The sequence below is a fragment of the Scleropages formosus genome, chromosome 6 (genome assembly GCF_900964775.1).
Source record: "Scleropages formosus chromosome 6, fSclFor1.1, whole genome shotgun sequence".
NCBI lineage: Eukaryota > Metazoa > Chordata > Actinopteri > Osteoglossiformes > Osteoglossidae > Scleropages > Scleropages formosus.
Genome location: NC_041811.1, coordinates 18734473 through 18748818, shown reverse-complemented (window position 1 = coordinate 18748818; position 14346 = coordinate 18734473). Strand labels below are relative to the sequence as shown.

At 38.4% G+C, this 14346-nt stretch overlaps 1 protein-coding gene across 1 annotated transcript; it reads right to left on the bottom strand.

The window, feature by feature from the left end:
- Positions 1 to 466: 466 nt before the first annotated feature.
- On the bottom strand, positions 467 to 14128 carry tent2 (terminal nucleotidyltransferase 2). Its single transcript, XM_018736883.2, has 15 exons — positions 13566 to 14128; positions 13175 to 13391; positions 12578 to 12700; positions 11970 to 12222; positions 11603 to 11717; positions 11412 to 11503; positions 11154 to 11217; positions 10714 to 10780; positions 8734 to 8810; positions 8244 to 8372; positions 8054 to 8097; positions 6532 to 6668; positions 2789 to 2880; positions 2558 to 2637; positions 467 to 2001 (listed from the first exon to the last, which is right to left on the bottom strand). Exons 2-15 carry the CDS (start codon positions 13354 to 13356, stop codon positions 1927 to 1929), a joined length of 1530 nt encoding a protein of 509 aa, XP_018592399.2. The 5' UTR covers positions 13357 to 13391; positions 13566 to 14128; the 3' UTR covers positions 467 to 1926.
- Between the last annotated feature and the right edge of the window lie 218 nt (positions 14129 to 14346).

Sequence of the window (14346 nt, the reverse complement as noted above, 5' to 3'; positions counted from 1 at the left end):
TGACTCAGCGCACTCCTTAAATAGAACCCTGCCCTTAGTTTGTTCGTACGTGCAAGATCACCCCACTGCACAGGCTCCTGTTTTGATTTAAAATCTCTTAAAATATGGAAAGATTCAAAAGGACTGCAATATACCAAAGAACCTGGAAAATGAATGAAAAGAAAATAGCCAAGTACACAAATACTTTTTTTTTTTTTTTGGTTTTGGACTTCATTTTGTCCTTCTCTTCATATGAGTATTAGAGTCAACTTGGCAGAGTTTAGGGAACAAAAGAATTTATGAATAATAAATTTAAAACACATTTTAATAACTGGAAATACATAATACAATATGTACATTAAAACATATGTATTTCATATACATGTACTTCACACTGAAAAACTGAACAAACAAAGGTTTCACAAAAACTTTATTAACTTGATAACAAACAAGGGTTATAGTCTTCCTTACTTCCTATCGTGTTCACATCCCAATGTACATCCCAATTTTTTCGGTTTCTGTAATGTTAAATAAATCCTTTACTCTCAAAACAAAGGTATTCAGATTATGTACAACCTACACCTACAGCATGGAATTTAGTCTCAGAGTAATATAAAACTAACAAAAATAATGTTGATTCCAGAGAACAACTGGAATATTTCTGAAAAGCAGACAGTTGGTGGACTTGACTGTGGACTATGAATGTTAGGCAATAAAAAGGAAATAAAGGAAAAATAACAATACTATGATATCAACATCGCTAATTACAATAACAGGAAAAAAAAATAAAATTGCACTTAAATATTTAGAAGTTTCATTTCCAAGACAAAATTTAAGATTACTTAACCTCAAAAAATCTCAATGAAACATGTATAACTGCACATACATCTCCCATTCAAACAAAAGCAACCCAGGATGTGCCAACATAACATCCACTCACTCACTCACTCACTCTCTCTCTCTCACACACACACACACACACACACACACACACACACACACACACACACACACACTCGCAGAGACAGACATGTTCACAAGTCTTTTGAGCTTAGGCCTTTCTCAAACAATTCATTAATGTAATTCTTACAAAGGTCCATTTTTCCATTTGCAATAGCCATCATTCCACCTGACTCCAATTTCCCCTTTAAAGGGACGTTTTGGCCATTTAGCATCTTCAGCTTAAAGACACTGGGACCATAAAGCTGGCCGGCCTCACGGACACAAACAGAGTTCTCAGAATGACCCTCACTGCTCTTTACAAAAGCCCATATAACAACCAACGGAGTCTGTGCAGAGTGAATATTGTGAACTTCAAAGTTATCTTCAGAGTAAGATCAATGTTCTTACTCCCTAAGATTACTTCCTCGGGAGGTTAAAAATAGTATAAAGGTTTTAAAAAAAAAAACGAATAACACTCAATTCAGTTCCATACATATCCACATTTAAGGGACAACTTGGAAAAACATATCCTGTTATACACCTCACTTTCTTCACCAAAAACACCCCTACAAAGTACTCCCCAGTAAATTCAAGAAAAATGTGACCTCACACATATTCTGAACATACAGAAAATTATCTTTAAAAAAAAAAAAAAAAAAAAACTTTAAAATCTTGAGGATAACACTGAATTCTTCATCCTGTGCTCAGGCTATGCCTTTGAGGTGCACACCACCCGTGAAAGGTACCATGTCCAACAAAGAGAGCCATATGTAGGCCTTCAGCTGAAAAAGTTAGTTTTTGCATTCTTTTTAATTGGAAAGTGGATATGATGACAACTAAATCCCAGTCAGTGCAATAACATGACCTTCAGAAAAAAGATAAAACATTTTGAAGCAGTGTTTTCCCCTTTAACCTCTCAAAAAAATCCCTGAATTATGAGATCAGTTCTGTCCATTTATTGCCAGCAAGTGTGTTCTTCACCACTGGGAAGGATGGATGTGACCACTATCTTTCCTGTATCGTTGCCCTTACTGGCAAGATAGCATTCAAGTCCTTCTTCAACTGCAGCAGCCGCAAAGACTAAAAAGACACAAAGCACAAATAAATCACATACAAAAGGACAAAATTACTTCACATTCTTGTGCTGATGACAAATTCATCAGCACAATCAATTTAGACAGTGAAGTTATCACACAGTTTCCTTAAGACAAAAACTCTCTAAATTACCAAACAAAAAAAACACAGAACCCCCTTCATAGAAGAAATAAGGTAGATCTGGCTTTAGCATCATCAGGTATTTAACACAAAGGGTTTAAACATCAACCTTTCAGAATTATACCATTCAGGAAATAAATTTTACCTGTCCTTTATAAACCCTTATCCTTTAACATTCATGTAAAATCAACATTTGAGATTTGTTTCCAGCAGCTTATGCAAAATTGCAGTAACTTTTTTTATTCTAGATATAGAAAAATTAGTATTGCAGTTGTCTATAGCAGTCAAGATTATTGTAGTTATAAGGCATCTCCTCAAGGAATCAAAGTCCTCTTTGGTAATAATAATAATAATAATAATAATGTGCACACATTAAGAAACATAAAATTATTCCACAGAATGTACAAGCAGGGAAAAATACCTCTGTGAACTCTGCTTTTATGGCATCAAACTTCACCTTCTCGTGAACCGCTCTTGCTGTGTTGGATCTGTCAAAGGGTTCTGAAACAGATCACATGTAATCATTAAAATCAAGGTTTACCAATTTATAACATTTATCAGTTTACCTATAATCATACCTGAACTTCCCTTTAACAAGTACTGAAAACATTGCCTATTTGCGAATTCTACTGATTTTGCAAAGTTATAGTACCTTCCACACAAATGAACTTGTTTTTCCATTCTCGGCAGTTGGGCTTTGGAAGAGCATCTGCTTCACGAACTGAAATCATTAGTTTGTCCCAACTATAGGGGAAAGAAAAAAACAGGAAAATGACCTCCAATGAAAATATGTCACAACACAGCAAATGTCCTTAAACATCAGCCACTTTCTTCTTTTGAAATAAAATATATACAGTAGTACCATTCTTTAATATAGTATTACTCAAACTTGCCACTTTAAAGACTAGCACAGCATATGTTTTGCACAACCCTTAATCTGTATTCCAGAAGAACACACAAATACCACGGAACTTCGACAAAAAGCAAGCCCTGAGGGGAAAACAAAAAACCAAAACCAAACTGGACATCACTGGATTCAGAGTTCATTTACAGTCAGGGCCTCTGCATATAAACAAGTTGTTCATCAAAAGTCCAGTGGCTCTGCCAGAGGCCCAATGTCAGTGTGTCACCTGCTTCTATCCATTACCCCAGCAATGTGAAACAGGAGCAGGGCAGGGCAAGTGAAACCCTGGGGGTCGCACAAGCCCTCTAATTTTTAAGGTACACGTGCATATCAACCCAGGACTCACTGATTATCTTGGAGCTCAAGTTTGGGATAAATAGGGATTAATGTAATAGACTGGGAAACACTTTAACAGCATTGCAGAGCAACTCTAAATATCATCTTAAACTTAGTTCAGTGAAGTACAAATACATGAGCGGATGCAAAACATTTAAGTCGAGATATACTAACCTACAGATGGTTAATGAACAATGATTAACTTTACTATACATATTACTTTTAAAAGCTGCTTCACGGAGTACTTCACAGTAAAAGCAAGGATATCTAGAGAACATAATAAAAGAATAAATGTACAAATTGCTGAATTTTTTTTTTTTTTAGAAGGCTGCAATGCAGGACAACAAAATATCCTATCGAAAGGGTTACCTGGCAGATGCAGATCAGCAAGTCTAAGTTAATTATTTGTGGCTCTATACCTTGCTAGATCCCTAAGATGAGATCAGTCCAGGGTGAGAAGAAGCAGCAGATACTGCAACCACTAACTGATTAACCACAGAAAAATGAGGAAGTTTAAAGGCTGAATGCAACCTGCTATAGTGTCATCTTGGCAACCCAAATGTTGGCAAATTATACCCTTCATGCCTTAGAACACTAAATTACAACCTACAGTAGTAGTGCGCAACTGCGGATGGCTCCATGTGACAGGAATGTGGATCAGCTACCTACAAGGAACGGTTGGAATGTTGACGACAAAATTACAGTAACACAATTGCCTGAGATATGGGTTTTTTCCGTTTCAGATTTATCTTTAAAAGAGCAGAACACATATAATACAAACAGTATTTCACATTAAACCTAATACTAGAGTATAATTTAGAAGAAGCTAGTAAACAGTTTCACATTACAGAAGTCACATAAGGAATTTTAATTTTCTCCATAAGGCTGGAGCCATGTTAGACACTGAAAACTGGACATATTCTGTTAGGGAATGTAGGTATGTCTGCTCATGTTAACTGCAGAAAGAATCTTCTTTGAAGATTATAGCCTAGTGACAAGTTGCATTACATTTGCAAAAGACTCAGAAATATGGCTTTCATTCAGCACTTGCAAAAAGCATTTAAGCATGTGTTACTTTTTCTTTTTAAAAATAAAATAAAATTCAGAGAACAAATAGATCACCAAACTGAGCAGCTAAAGGTATAGTTTGGCTTAAGAAGGTCTGGTAAACTATTGCGATCCCTGAAAATATCTTGTTCATTTGCAGGCAGACATTAATTAAAACTAGTTTAGTATATCTACAGTTACGTACATACTTAATTTTAAGTGGGGGAAAAACAAAGCGCAGACCTCAACCCTCTTTAAGCTTATTCCTTATGCACAAAAACAACACTTCATACATTAATAACTATACAACATGTTGCACGTAGTGAGTAAACCATCACAGAAAAAAGTCGAACTCAGCTGTCAAGATTAACTTCTGTCGTCAGGTTTAAATTGTGAGCATGTTTTACTATGACATGTACTCAGAGACCACTTAATTAGGTACAAGTTCTCATTCACACAAATGGCCTGCCCCTCCAAACAAAAAATTATCTGGCTGCAACTCAGTGTAATAAAAGCATGCAGACAAGTTTGAGAGGTTTGGTTACTGTTGTACTAAACATTGCAATATACAAGGTGACATCTAAGCGATTTTGAACCTTGCATGACTGTTGGTGCCAGAAACAGCCACACTCGTGTGATTTTCAGAAACTACAGTGTCCAGAGTTTACAAAAATGTGCAATAAACAAAAAACATTCTCTCACGGAATACTTCTGTGGGCAAAAACATCACGTTAAGGAGAGAGGTCAGAGAAAAATCGCCAGACTTGGCGCAGGTAAGAAGAACACAAAGTGCAAAAACAGCTCAGTACAACTTGGGCTCTGTAGAAAGGAATCTCTGAATGCGAAATTCTTTGGACCTTGAAACAAACAGGCTGCAGCAGCAGATGACTATGCCAGATTCCACTTGTGCCAGCAAAGTGGTCACCTCATCACCAAAACAGGACAACTGAAGAGTATAAGACATTGCCTGGACTGATTCAATTCAATTCAATTCAATTCATTTTTATAGAGCGCTCTTCTCACGTATTGTGACATGCTGACAGTAGGTTCAGAATTTGGTGTCAACAGCATGAACCCATAGGTCCACTAAGGTTTATATGTCAAAGGTGGTGGTGGTGTAATGCTGTGGGGAAATATTTTTTGGCACACATTAGACTGCTTAATACTAATCAGTTGAATGCCACAGTGTACCATGTTCCTTCATGGCCACAGTTTAACCTTTTCAAATGGATATTTCCAGCAGCATAGTGTACCACATCACAAGGAATCCATCATCTGAAGACTGTTCCAGGAACATGACAGTAAGTGAATTTTACTCCAATGGCCTGTACAGCCCAAGATCTTATTTCAATCATGTACCACTGGGACGAGGTAGAACAGAATGTGCGTAGCATCAGTGTGTGCTTGAAAAATTTACAAGAACCGTGTCATGGTACTTAGTCAGGATGGACCTAAAGCAAGATGAAATGTTTCCAGCACCTTGTTGAATCCATGCCTCAAAGAATTCATGCTACACAGAACTAGGTAGATGACCCTAATAATATGGCCACTTGGTGCAACTGTTCAAGTCCATTAATTAGTTTCACTGAATATTTCTCCATGATAAATAAATTTGGTTCCCAAGGCAATTTCCACTGGTCTTGTCTCAACTTATCATGACAACAACAAAGTTTAAATAATGAATTGTACTGCCAGGACACGTATATTTTTTTCCCCAGTTAAAACCAGTTGAAAGCTGGTAATCCCTTACTTCATAGTATCTTAGTTTTTCTAATATATCCTAGAATTTTTTTTTTACCATGTATCTTGCATAATATAAAACATATCTGGACACATACCTAAGCTGCAGCAACTACATCACTACAGAAAAATGCACAATTAAATGAGCATGTCTTAAAATAAAAGGCAATGAACACTCAGGAGGTAGTACATTCATGAATGTGACCGATGATTCTTTATATGGTTCTCACCATGTTGTTAATTCGTTCATATGATTTTTGCACCTATTGTAAAATACCACAGAGTAGGATTTATAAAGAGATAAACACACATCAAAGTAGATCAGACAGGAACAAGCTGTACTAACTATGGGCATTCAGTGCACTTACTTGAACTCCTTGGCATAGTATTTCAGAAACCCAAGGAACAGGTCTCCCAAGGTCGACTGGTTCTTGGAGATGAAAGGAGGAATACCTTTCGGTCCCTCTGGCACAAGATGGATATCCATGGAAACACTGAAACATTCCTGGTCAGAATAGTTCCATCAGTCAGCTATAGCAGTCAAATATGATCTGCATGACTGCTTAAACACAGTGGCATTACTTCACCTTCTTGTAAGATTCACATATTTGTTTTTCCTTTGTCAGCTCACAGCATATGCCAAATATGTGCATCTAACAGGAGATATTAACAGGATTTAATCATAGCTGCTGGCTTGAATAGTAATAGTACAATTTATTTCTGAAATTCTTAAAAATTCATTATATAGGTATATAGCCACAATTTCCATTTTACATTTATTTATTTAGCTGGCGCTTTTGTCCAAAGCAACTTACAATGAACTCTATGTAGTGTTATCAGTCAACACACCTTATTTACCAAGGTGACTTACACTGCTAGATACACTACTTGCAATGGGTCACTCATCCATACATCAGTGGAACACACTCTCTCTGTGTCACTCACACACTATGGGTGAACCTGAACAGCATGTCTTTGGACTTTGAGAAGAAATCAGAGCACCCAGAGGAAACCCACACAGACACGGGGAGAGCATGCAAACTCCACAAAGTGGGCATCAAACCCACGTCCTCTCGCACCACGCAGGCCCTGTGAGACAGCAGGGCTACATGCTGTGCCACTGTGCCGCCCAAATTTTTGTCTTAAATTTGTTCTAAATTAAATACAAATATATACACAAGGAGGACATATTAGGTTTAGGCCTAAAAGCCTACCCATATTTTAGGTGAAGCACCACACAAGATTTAGTAGACCTAGTTAACTTAACTAGAAACAACAAAAACCACACAGCAAACCACCAGTTTTATCGCAAGGCAAAGCTTTCAACTGTCAGTAATGAAGGTCAAACACAGCATCTCCTTAAACACAGCAATTTAAAAAATCTAAACAATCCAAATAATGCCATGGTATTCTGCATTCATATTTATACATCAGTATGCAATACTGTCTCTAAGAAATTTAAAAAAAAAAAAAAAAATTAACACAATTTTCTTGTTCCTTGTGCTCGTACAACACATTTTGTCAGTAATTACATCTCAAAACTGTTTACCACATGAACAGTTAAGTCTGCAAATCAAGCAATATGAACAAAAGTTCAAAATGTGTCACTACCTTGTAGCTTGAATTAATCCATCATTCAAAATTTAAAGAAATAATTTTAAAAAACAGCCCAAAAAGGGTTGAGTCTTTGAAGCCAGGTAAAAGCTTAGCTGGATCTTCAGCAAAAAATACTTTCCTGATATAATAAGTTACAGGGAACTACAAAATACATATTGAACCAATTATTTGAATTCTACATGAAACCAAACAAAAGCATCCCATCGTAAATATGCTATAGGATAAAGAGTTTACATTAGTACACAGACGCAAATATTATAATGAAGGACTTACTGGATAATCCTTTTGAAGGCAGGGAATGACAGGTTCTGGCAGGGCTAAAATAAAATAAAATCAAGTCTATTTCCACACTGGACAAAGAAGGCTTTTTGCACTTTCCCACATTCTGCAAGTTCCACTATGCTCTTTGATGTAATATGTAAAACACAAGCTGTCGGTGTTTTGAATGAGATTCTCTACTCACTTTGAAGGTAATGCAGGACCATCAACACCAGCGAGTAGCTGCTTAGAGTTCCCCGACTTGCATCGTTGATTCCCCGATACCTGGCCCACTTCTTTATCACGAGGATAATGGGTCGAACACGGCTCTCAACTTGTAACAGAGAAACAAGCGCAACCAATCATTCAGAGAAAAAGAGAGCAACATAAACGTAATGCAAAGACAGTAAAAGGAACCCATTGCACACTAATACCCTTCAGCAAGCTTCATGGGGTTTATAAGCAAAAAGAACACTTTTTTTGTCCTATTAAATTACTATGACAGGTCACAACTATTTTAGAATTTAAGACCATTTTTACAATAAAAGCAATGCGCTAGATGAATACAGAAGATTGTGTCGGCACAGGCAAACACATCATCCCTGACCCTGGGTTTATAAAGAATTCAGTGAAAACTGCAAGCTATTTCTGTATACAGGGGAGAGAAAAAAAAAAAAAAATCAAGTTGCACTTACTGTATGCATAGGTTCTCAAAAGGAATGTGTTCCGTATTCCAACAATGTTGTTTACATTCAAGTCAAACTCCACACCACTGATGGGAAAAGGATGGTGGGGGGAGGAGAGGGGGAAAAAAAAAAAAAAATTAATTAATATCTGTATTGCAGCAACACAATTAGGGGTTTAACAACCTGGAACCAACTCTATGTCCTTCATAACTTCAGCATCATAAAAAGGGCACCAGTTTGTCATTCGGGGCTATAAAAAGCCTGGCTGTAGCGGTTATATTATTGTTTATGCGTCATGCTCCCCCCTCTCCCAGCACAGGACTAAGTGTCAGCACTAAAATAGAAACACTGGCCTACGATGCATCAAAAAGACACAGAAAACACAACCCCTGATCGCTGGCCCAAAAATAATTAAATTACAGCGCCTGTTTAATCTTTAATTACTCTCTCTTTATTCATGGGCAACCATTAAAACAGCTTCAGATGTCATCTTGCTGCAATGCTTCTGAAGGAACATTCCAGAATAGCACGGCTAAGGAGACACCTGCAGCAAATGCTGCAGAAACACTGTTCCACCTTCAAGGCTCGACCATAGAGCAATTCAATCCCGGCTCAATTAAGCTTTTCCTTTATTTTATTTATTTTTTTACATATTTCAGTTTCTTGAAGTAGAAATGTAAATAGGCACAGGAGATCAGGCATTCAGCATGACTGATCTGAAGCACACACAACACGCCAGACACATAGCCAATAACAGGAGTGCCTAAAATAAAACCTTTTCTATGATTTCTTAAGTGTTAATTGAAACTGACTACTGTCAATAGTTCATAGGTAAACAAATGAATGTAACAGTAATTTAAGAAAATATATCTACCCTACATATACGTTAACAATTCTTGAGAGGGCTTTACAGGTGGACTGAAAGTTTTATTTGTTGCCAGTACAAAACTACATACAAGGCAAAATCTTAAAGATGAAACACATATCAGTTATATGTGTCTCAGAATCACACCCTACACAAAGTCTGGAGCGCCCCAAAAGCACATACGTCACTTCAACAGGAAAAGTAGAAGTCTTAATTTATCCACTTGGTTATTTCACTCCAATGTCATTAACACCTGAAAACTTTTCTAAATATAAATTTGCTTGCAAAACAATATCACTACAGATCCAATGTAGTATATCATGATAATTCGTTAAAAATGGGCATTTAAACTATTTTCAAAGGAAAAAAAAAAAAAAAAAAAATCAATTATGGATTAAGCAAATAAAATCACTATTAAAATATGTAAAGCAATACCATAAACATACCTGTTGCAGTTTGTTTTTTGTTTACTTGTGTTTATAATGCTGACAGAATAAAGTTCACATAAGTTCTCTAACCTCATGTTATGTGCTGGTTGCAAAGCAAGAAACGCTAGAGAAAATTCAGCTAAAACACTCAACAAATTATTTCAGACAGCAGCGAAGACCAGAGATCAGTGGGATGAAAACATGTTGGTGATCTCAGCACAGCTGCCTGCACAGTCAACTAACAGGTATTGCTTTCTTAAATTCGCAATATCAATGAGTTCTCCAAAACTTATATTTAAAATATCTATTTACAGGAATTTCTGAGAAAATTACCTTGTAGTTTATTTTTTGTCATTGCTAGAATACAGAACTTAATTTTACTGACAACAGTCTAAACAAGTGAGGGGTGCAGCGGGTTTGGCCAGGGCCTGCTCTGTGGTGGGTCTGGGGTTTGAGTCCTCCTTGGGGTGCCTTATGGCGGACTGGCATCTCATCCTGGGTGTGTCCCTTCCCCCTTTGGCCTTGCGCCCTATGTTGTTGGGTTAGGCTCCGGTTCGCCACGACCCTGCTTGGGACAAGCAGTTCTACCCATTGTGTATATATATATGGGTGTGTGTGTGTGTGTGTGTGTGTGTGTGTGTGTGTGTGTGTGTGTGTGTGTGTGTGGTCTAAACAAGTTCAAGGAGAAGCACCTACCTCACTTTATCCCTGAATTTCAGTATGGGCACTTTTGCACGGATAAGCTGCGGTCTTTCAATATACGCTAAGAACAAAACAGAGAACGTATTTAATTTTTGCTCCCGAAAGGCTTGTAGAGTATTACCATCAAGTTTAATTGTTTAAAAGCAATACTTAGTTTTACAGTTACTTTAATTAAGGATTTATTTTGTCTTCTTATATTTCTATTGACAAGGTGCATATACAGTATTTATAGCAGCAGTGTCAAAAAGGAAGCAAATATTTGAAAGACAAATGAATATTCAGACATCGCCAGACATGTTTACACTGAGTCACTGTATCTGAAAGACAAGTGTGTCTACACGACAGAACCACACCTGTCCAGGATCCAGCAAAAGCGAAAAACAAGATGAGAACCACATTTTGCTTCATTCAGAGAGTCAGAGCACAGTACTTACACAGCCTGTAAAGCAACTTGCGTATAAGACTGAGTATGTATACAGCATCTGTTCTCTGGTCCACCTAAAAAGAACATTATAAAAAAAGCCAACATTCAACATTCATATCTATATAAACATCCCAAATATGCCTGGCTGCTGGATGTGTGTTGGTAAAGGACAAAATACAGATCAACTCCCAGAAACAGCACGACAAATGTACCCTTGAAATATCCATCAGTATAAACTGGTTAACATAATAAAAATAATAAAACTTACAGATCCATCTTTGATAACTAGGCACAGGTCTGCATCGCTGCTTCGGCTCCCGAAGCCATTAAGGGTGGAACCAGCCAAGTAAACTGTGGAATCTGAAAGATAATTATAAAGAGGCAACAGAGAAACCACAGGTTGGCCACATTCATAAAGAGAGGGAAAATACACTAAAACATAAGTAAATAGAAACATACGTGGGAAAAGGGCCCGGATCTCTTTCTGAAGTTGTGCTCGACAGCGCTCCTTCTTCTCCAGGTCATCATTCTGCTGCTGGCATGCTTGGAACAGGGCCAGGATCTGTTGGCTGAGCTGAAAGGCACAATAGTGCAAAATGTTACACAGGTTTTACATCTACATCCACCAAAAGCTCTTACGTGCAATCATCTTCTCTAAAGGTTATGCCTATTCTCCTCAGGAAACAAAGAAATCCTCAATACTTTTTCCAACTTCAGGACTGGAACACGACATGCAAACAAAACCACCTCAGTATACCAGTGATCCTCTAGCAGGATAAAGACACTTTACCAAGATAAAGATGCCAAAAGAGGTGTTCAGGTTTACCTTGTCCCCAGCCAGTATGAGTGGGTCTTCAGGAATGCTGGGGCAAAGCTCCCTCCTGAGGACCAGGGTGCCGCCAGTCTGTTTAGGTTTATGAATGCCTGGGGGGTGCCGACAGCCCTCAATAGGTGGCTTTGGTGGTGCTGACTGAGCTACAGGCAGTGGGGAGACCACTTGAGGGGTCCTTCCATAAATGCCTGGGGAACCGAAGCGCTGTCGCTTCACGTCATATAGGCTGTGTTCATCATTCCGTCTCCTGAAAAAGACCAACAGAAAGAGCAACTATATATTATTTTGTGAAGCAGCACAGCCATAAATACAGAGAGGGAAAAAAAAAAAATAAAAAATTTCCCTTTGATGAGAAAAAGAATCTTCTTTCAGACCTATATCCGTATTAAACACTACAAAAAAGACAGCATAAATCGTGAGATTAGCTAAAGATCAACTTGAATTTGGTTCAAATGTAATATGAAATCATGCTGGAATACAATACAGAAATGTTCTGGTGAAAGAAGACTGAAATCCAGTATCAAAAGAAATTTTCTTCCATAGTACAAATTAAGTTCACAATCATTCATTCATTCAGTCATTCAAAATTGTCCATCACTCACTTCCTAGTCATCGTCAATGGTGGCCCACCAGGTGCAAGAGGAGGTGTGCCAACAGCTGGAGTCCAGTCACAGTGAGGGTTTGAAGGGAACCGGGGAAGAGCGTTTGGAGGAACACCACGGAAGCTAGAAAAAGCAAGAGACAGTAAAGCTACATTCAATTAAAGACACGGTAGTCAGCACCATAAAATATCGATCCATGATGTATTATCGATAAATGCTTCTCCGGTGAAGGTTCGCAGTGGTCTAGAACGGACCCATCTAACACAGAGTGTCAGAGAGGGTACACCCTGGACGGGACACCAGTCTATCAAAGCGCAACGGGTACTAATATAATGAGAATAATGACCTGGCTGGACAGCAAACAATCAGTCAATGTACTGTATATATACATAGAGCCAATCAATGGATGCCAAGAGGTCGCAGGATTAAATCCCACTTGTGCAGAGTTTCCTTGGTCGAGGTAGGTCACGTGAATCAATGGAAAGTGTAAGAAAGAAAGACTCTGCTGTATCTAACGGCCGGGTAAGAGGCTGGTTACTGCTCAGCTGTTGTGTAAAGACTCCGAGTGGCGAGTCCTGGAAGCCTGCTTGTTCTTGCCTCTTGTTCCTCATGTTGAAGTGCGACTCGGCCGGCAGCTGCAGCTGCGGTGGCGGCGGCGACAGGGCGGGCAGCGGGAACGGTAGTGGCAGCGCGTGGTGCGCAGTCACAGTGTTGCCTCGCGCGCACCGAGGAGGAGGGAGGAACGGAGCGAACCCCACGATGGAAGAGCTGGGGAACATGGTCTTCTTCTGATCTCGAACATTTATTCTGCCGCCTGAATGAGAAACGATGACGTTACACTTACAGGACCATTTTCGTGCGCAGAAAAATGTTCCATCTACCTCCACGCCACCACCAACCCGGCTGGGTCCGGGGAAGCCACGGAACCGAACAAGAAGAAGAAGAAGAAGAACTTGAGGAGGGCTTTTTTAATCTTAGTCCCACTCACCCAAATCCGAGAAGAGCTAAGGGTTTAACCTTAAACAACAACCGTTTGATGTCCTGTGCATTTTCTTGGCTAACTGCAAAACAAAAAAAAAAAAAAAAAAAAAAAAAAAAAAAAAAAAAAGAAGAGAGTAATCCACCTTAGCCGGTGTGTTGACTGAGGAACACTTATTTTTCCGCACTTCCTGGTAGCCCTTTCGCACACAGTCTTCTTCCGGGTCGCCGCATTTACCGTAAACACGCAGCTTTGTGCGCCCATGCTTTTAGAAACAAGACCGCGATGATCACAATTTTGAAGATGATACTGATCTCGATTACTGTATTTCTTGAATTATATCCGCTTTATTCCTCACAAGTTGAAACCTAAAGTTGGGTTCTCTCGGTGTTTTTAGTATTTAACTAAATTTCGTATTTGTGAACCTGGTTTCCATGTTGTAATATATCTGATATTGTTTTAATACTAACGACTCGCGTTGCTGGGAGTTTGAGCGGGAAAATTATGACGTTATAATTTATTATGCCATTTTAATGTTATTTAAATTATACAGTAAGTGCGTATGCATAATAACACATTAAGTTGATGCTTCATTTTTATTTTTACAAAATACCTTTCCTGAAAATTGAAGGCATTATTTGACCTTATAATACTAAAACCTCAAAGCCATCATCAGTTTCCAACACTGTGACGCTTTGATAAAACGTCTGCCAGACTCCGCTGCGGAATTTACAAAACTTCTAGTTTTATTTATTAGCTAGTTTTCGCAGACTGTTGAATAAGTTCGGCG

What these genes read in the sequence shown, in the direction of transcription:
- tent2 (XM_018736883.2), bottom strand. Translation starts at nt 13,356, where the DNA reads ATGTTCCCCAGCTCTTCCATCGTGGGGTTCGCTCCGTTCCTCCCTCCT. An exon ending in AAATTCAGGGATAAAGTGAG is followed by an intron (nt 8,811 to 10,713) that starts GTAGGTGCTTCT and finishes TTTTCCCATCAG; the next exon opens with TGGTGTGGAGTTTGACTTGA. An exon ending in CAAGTTCATTTGTGTGGAAG is followed by an intron (nt 2,638 to 2,788) that starts GTACTATAACTT and finishes GATCTGTTTCAG; the next exon opens with AACCCTTTGACAGATCCAAC.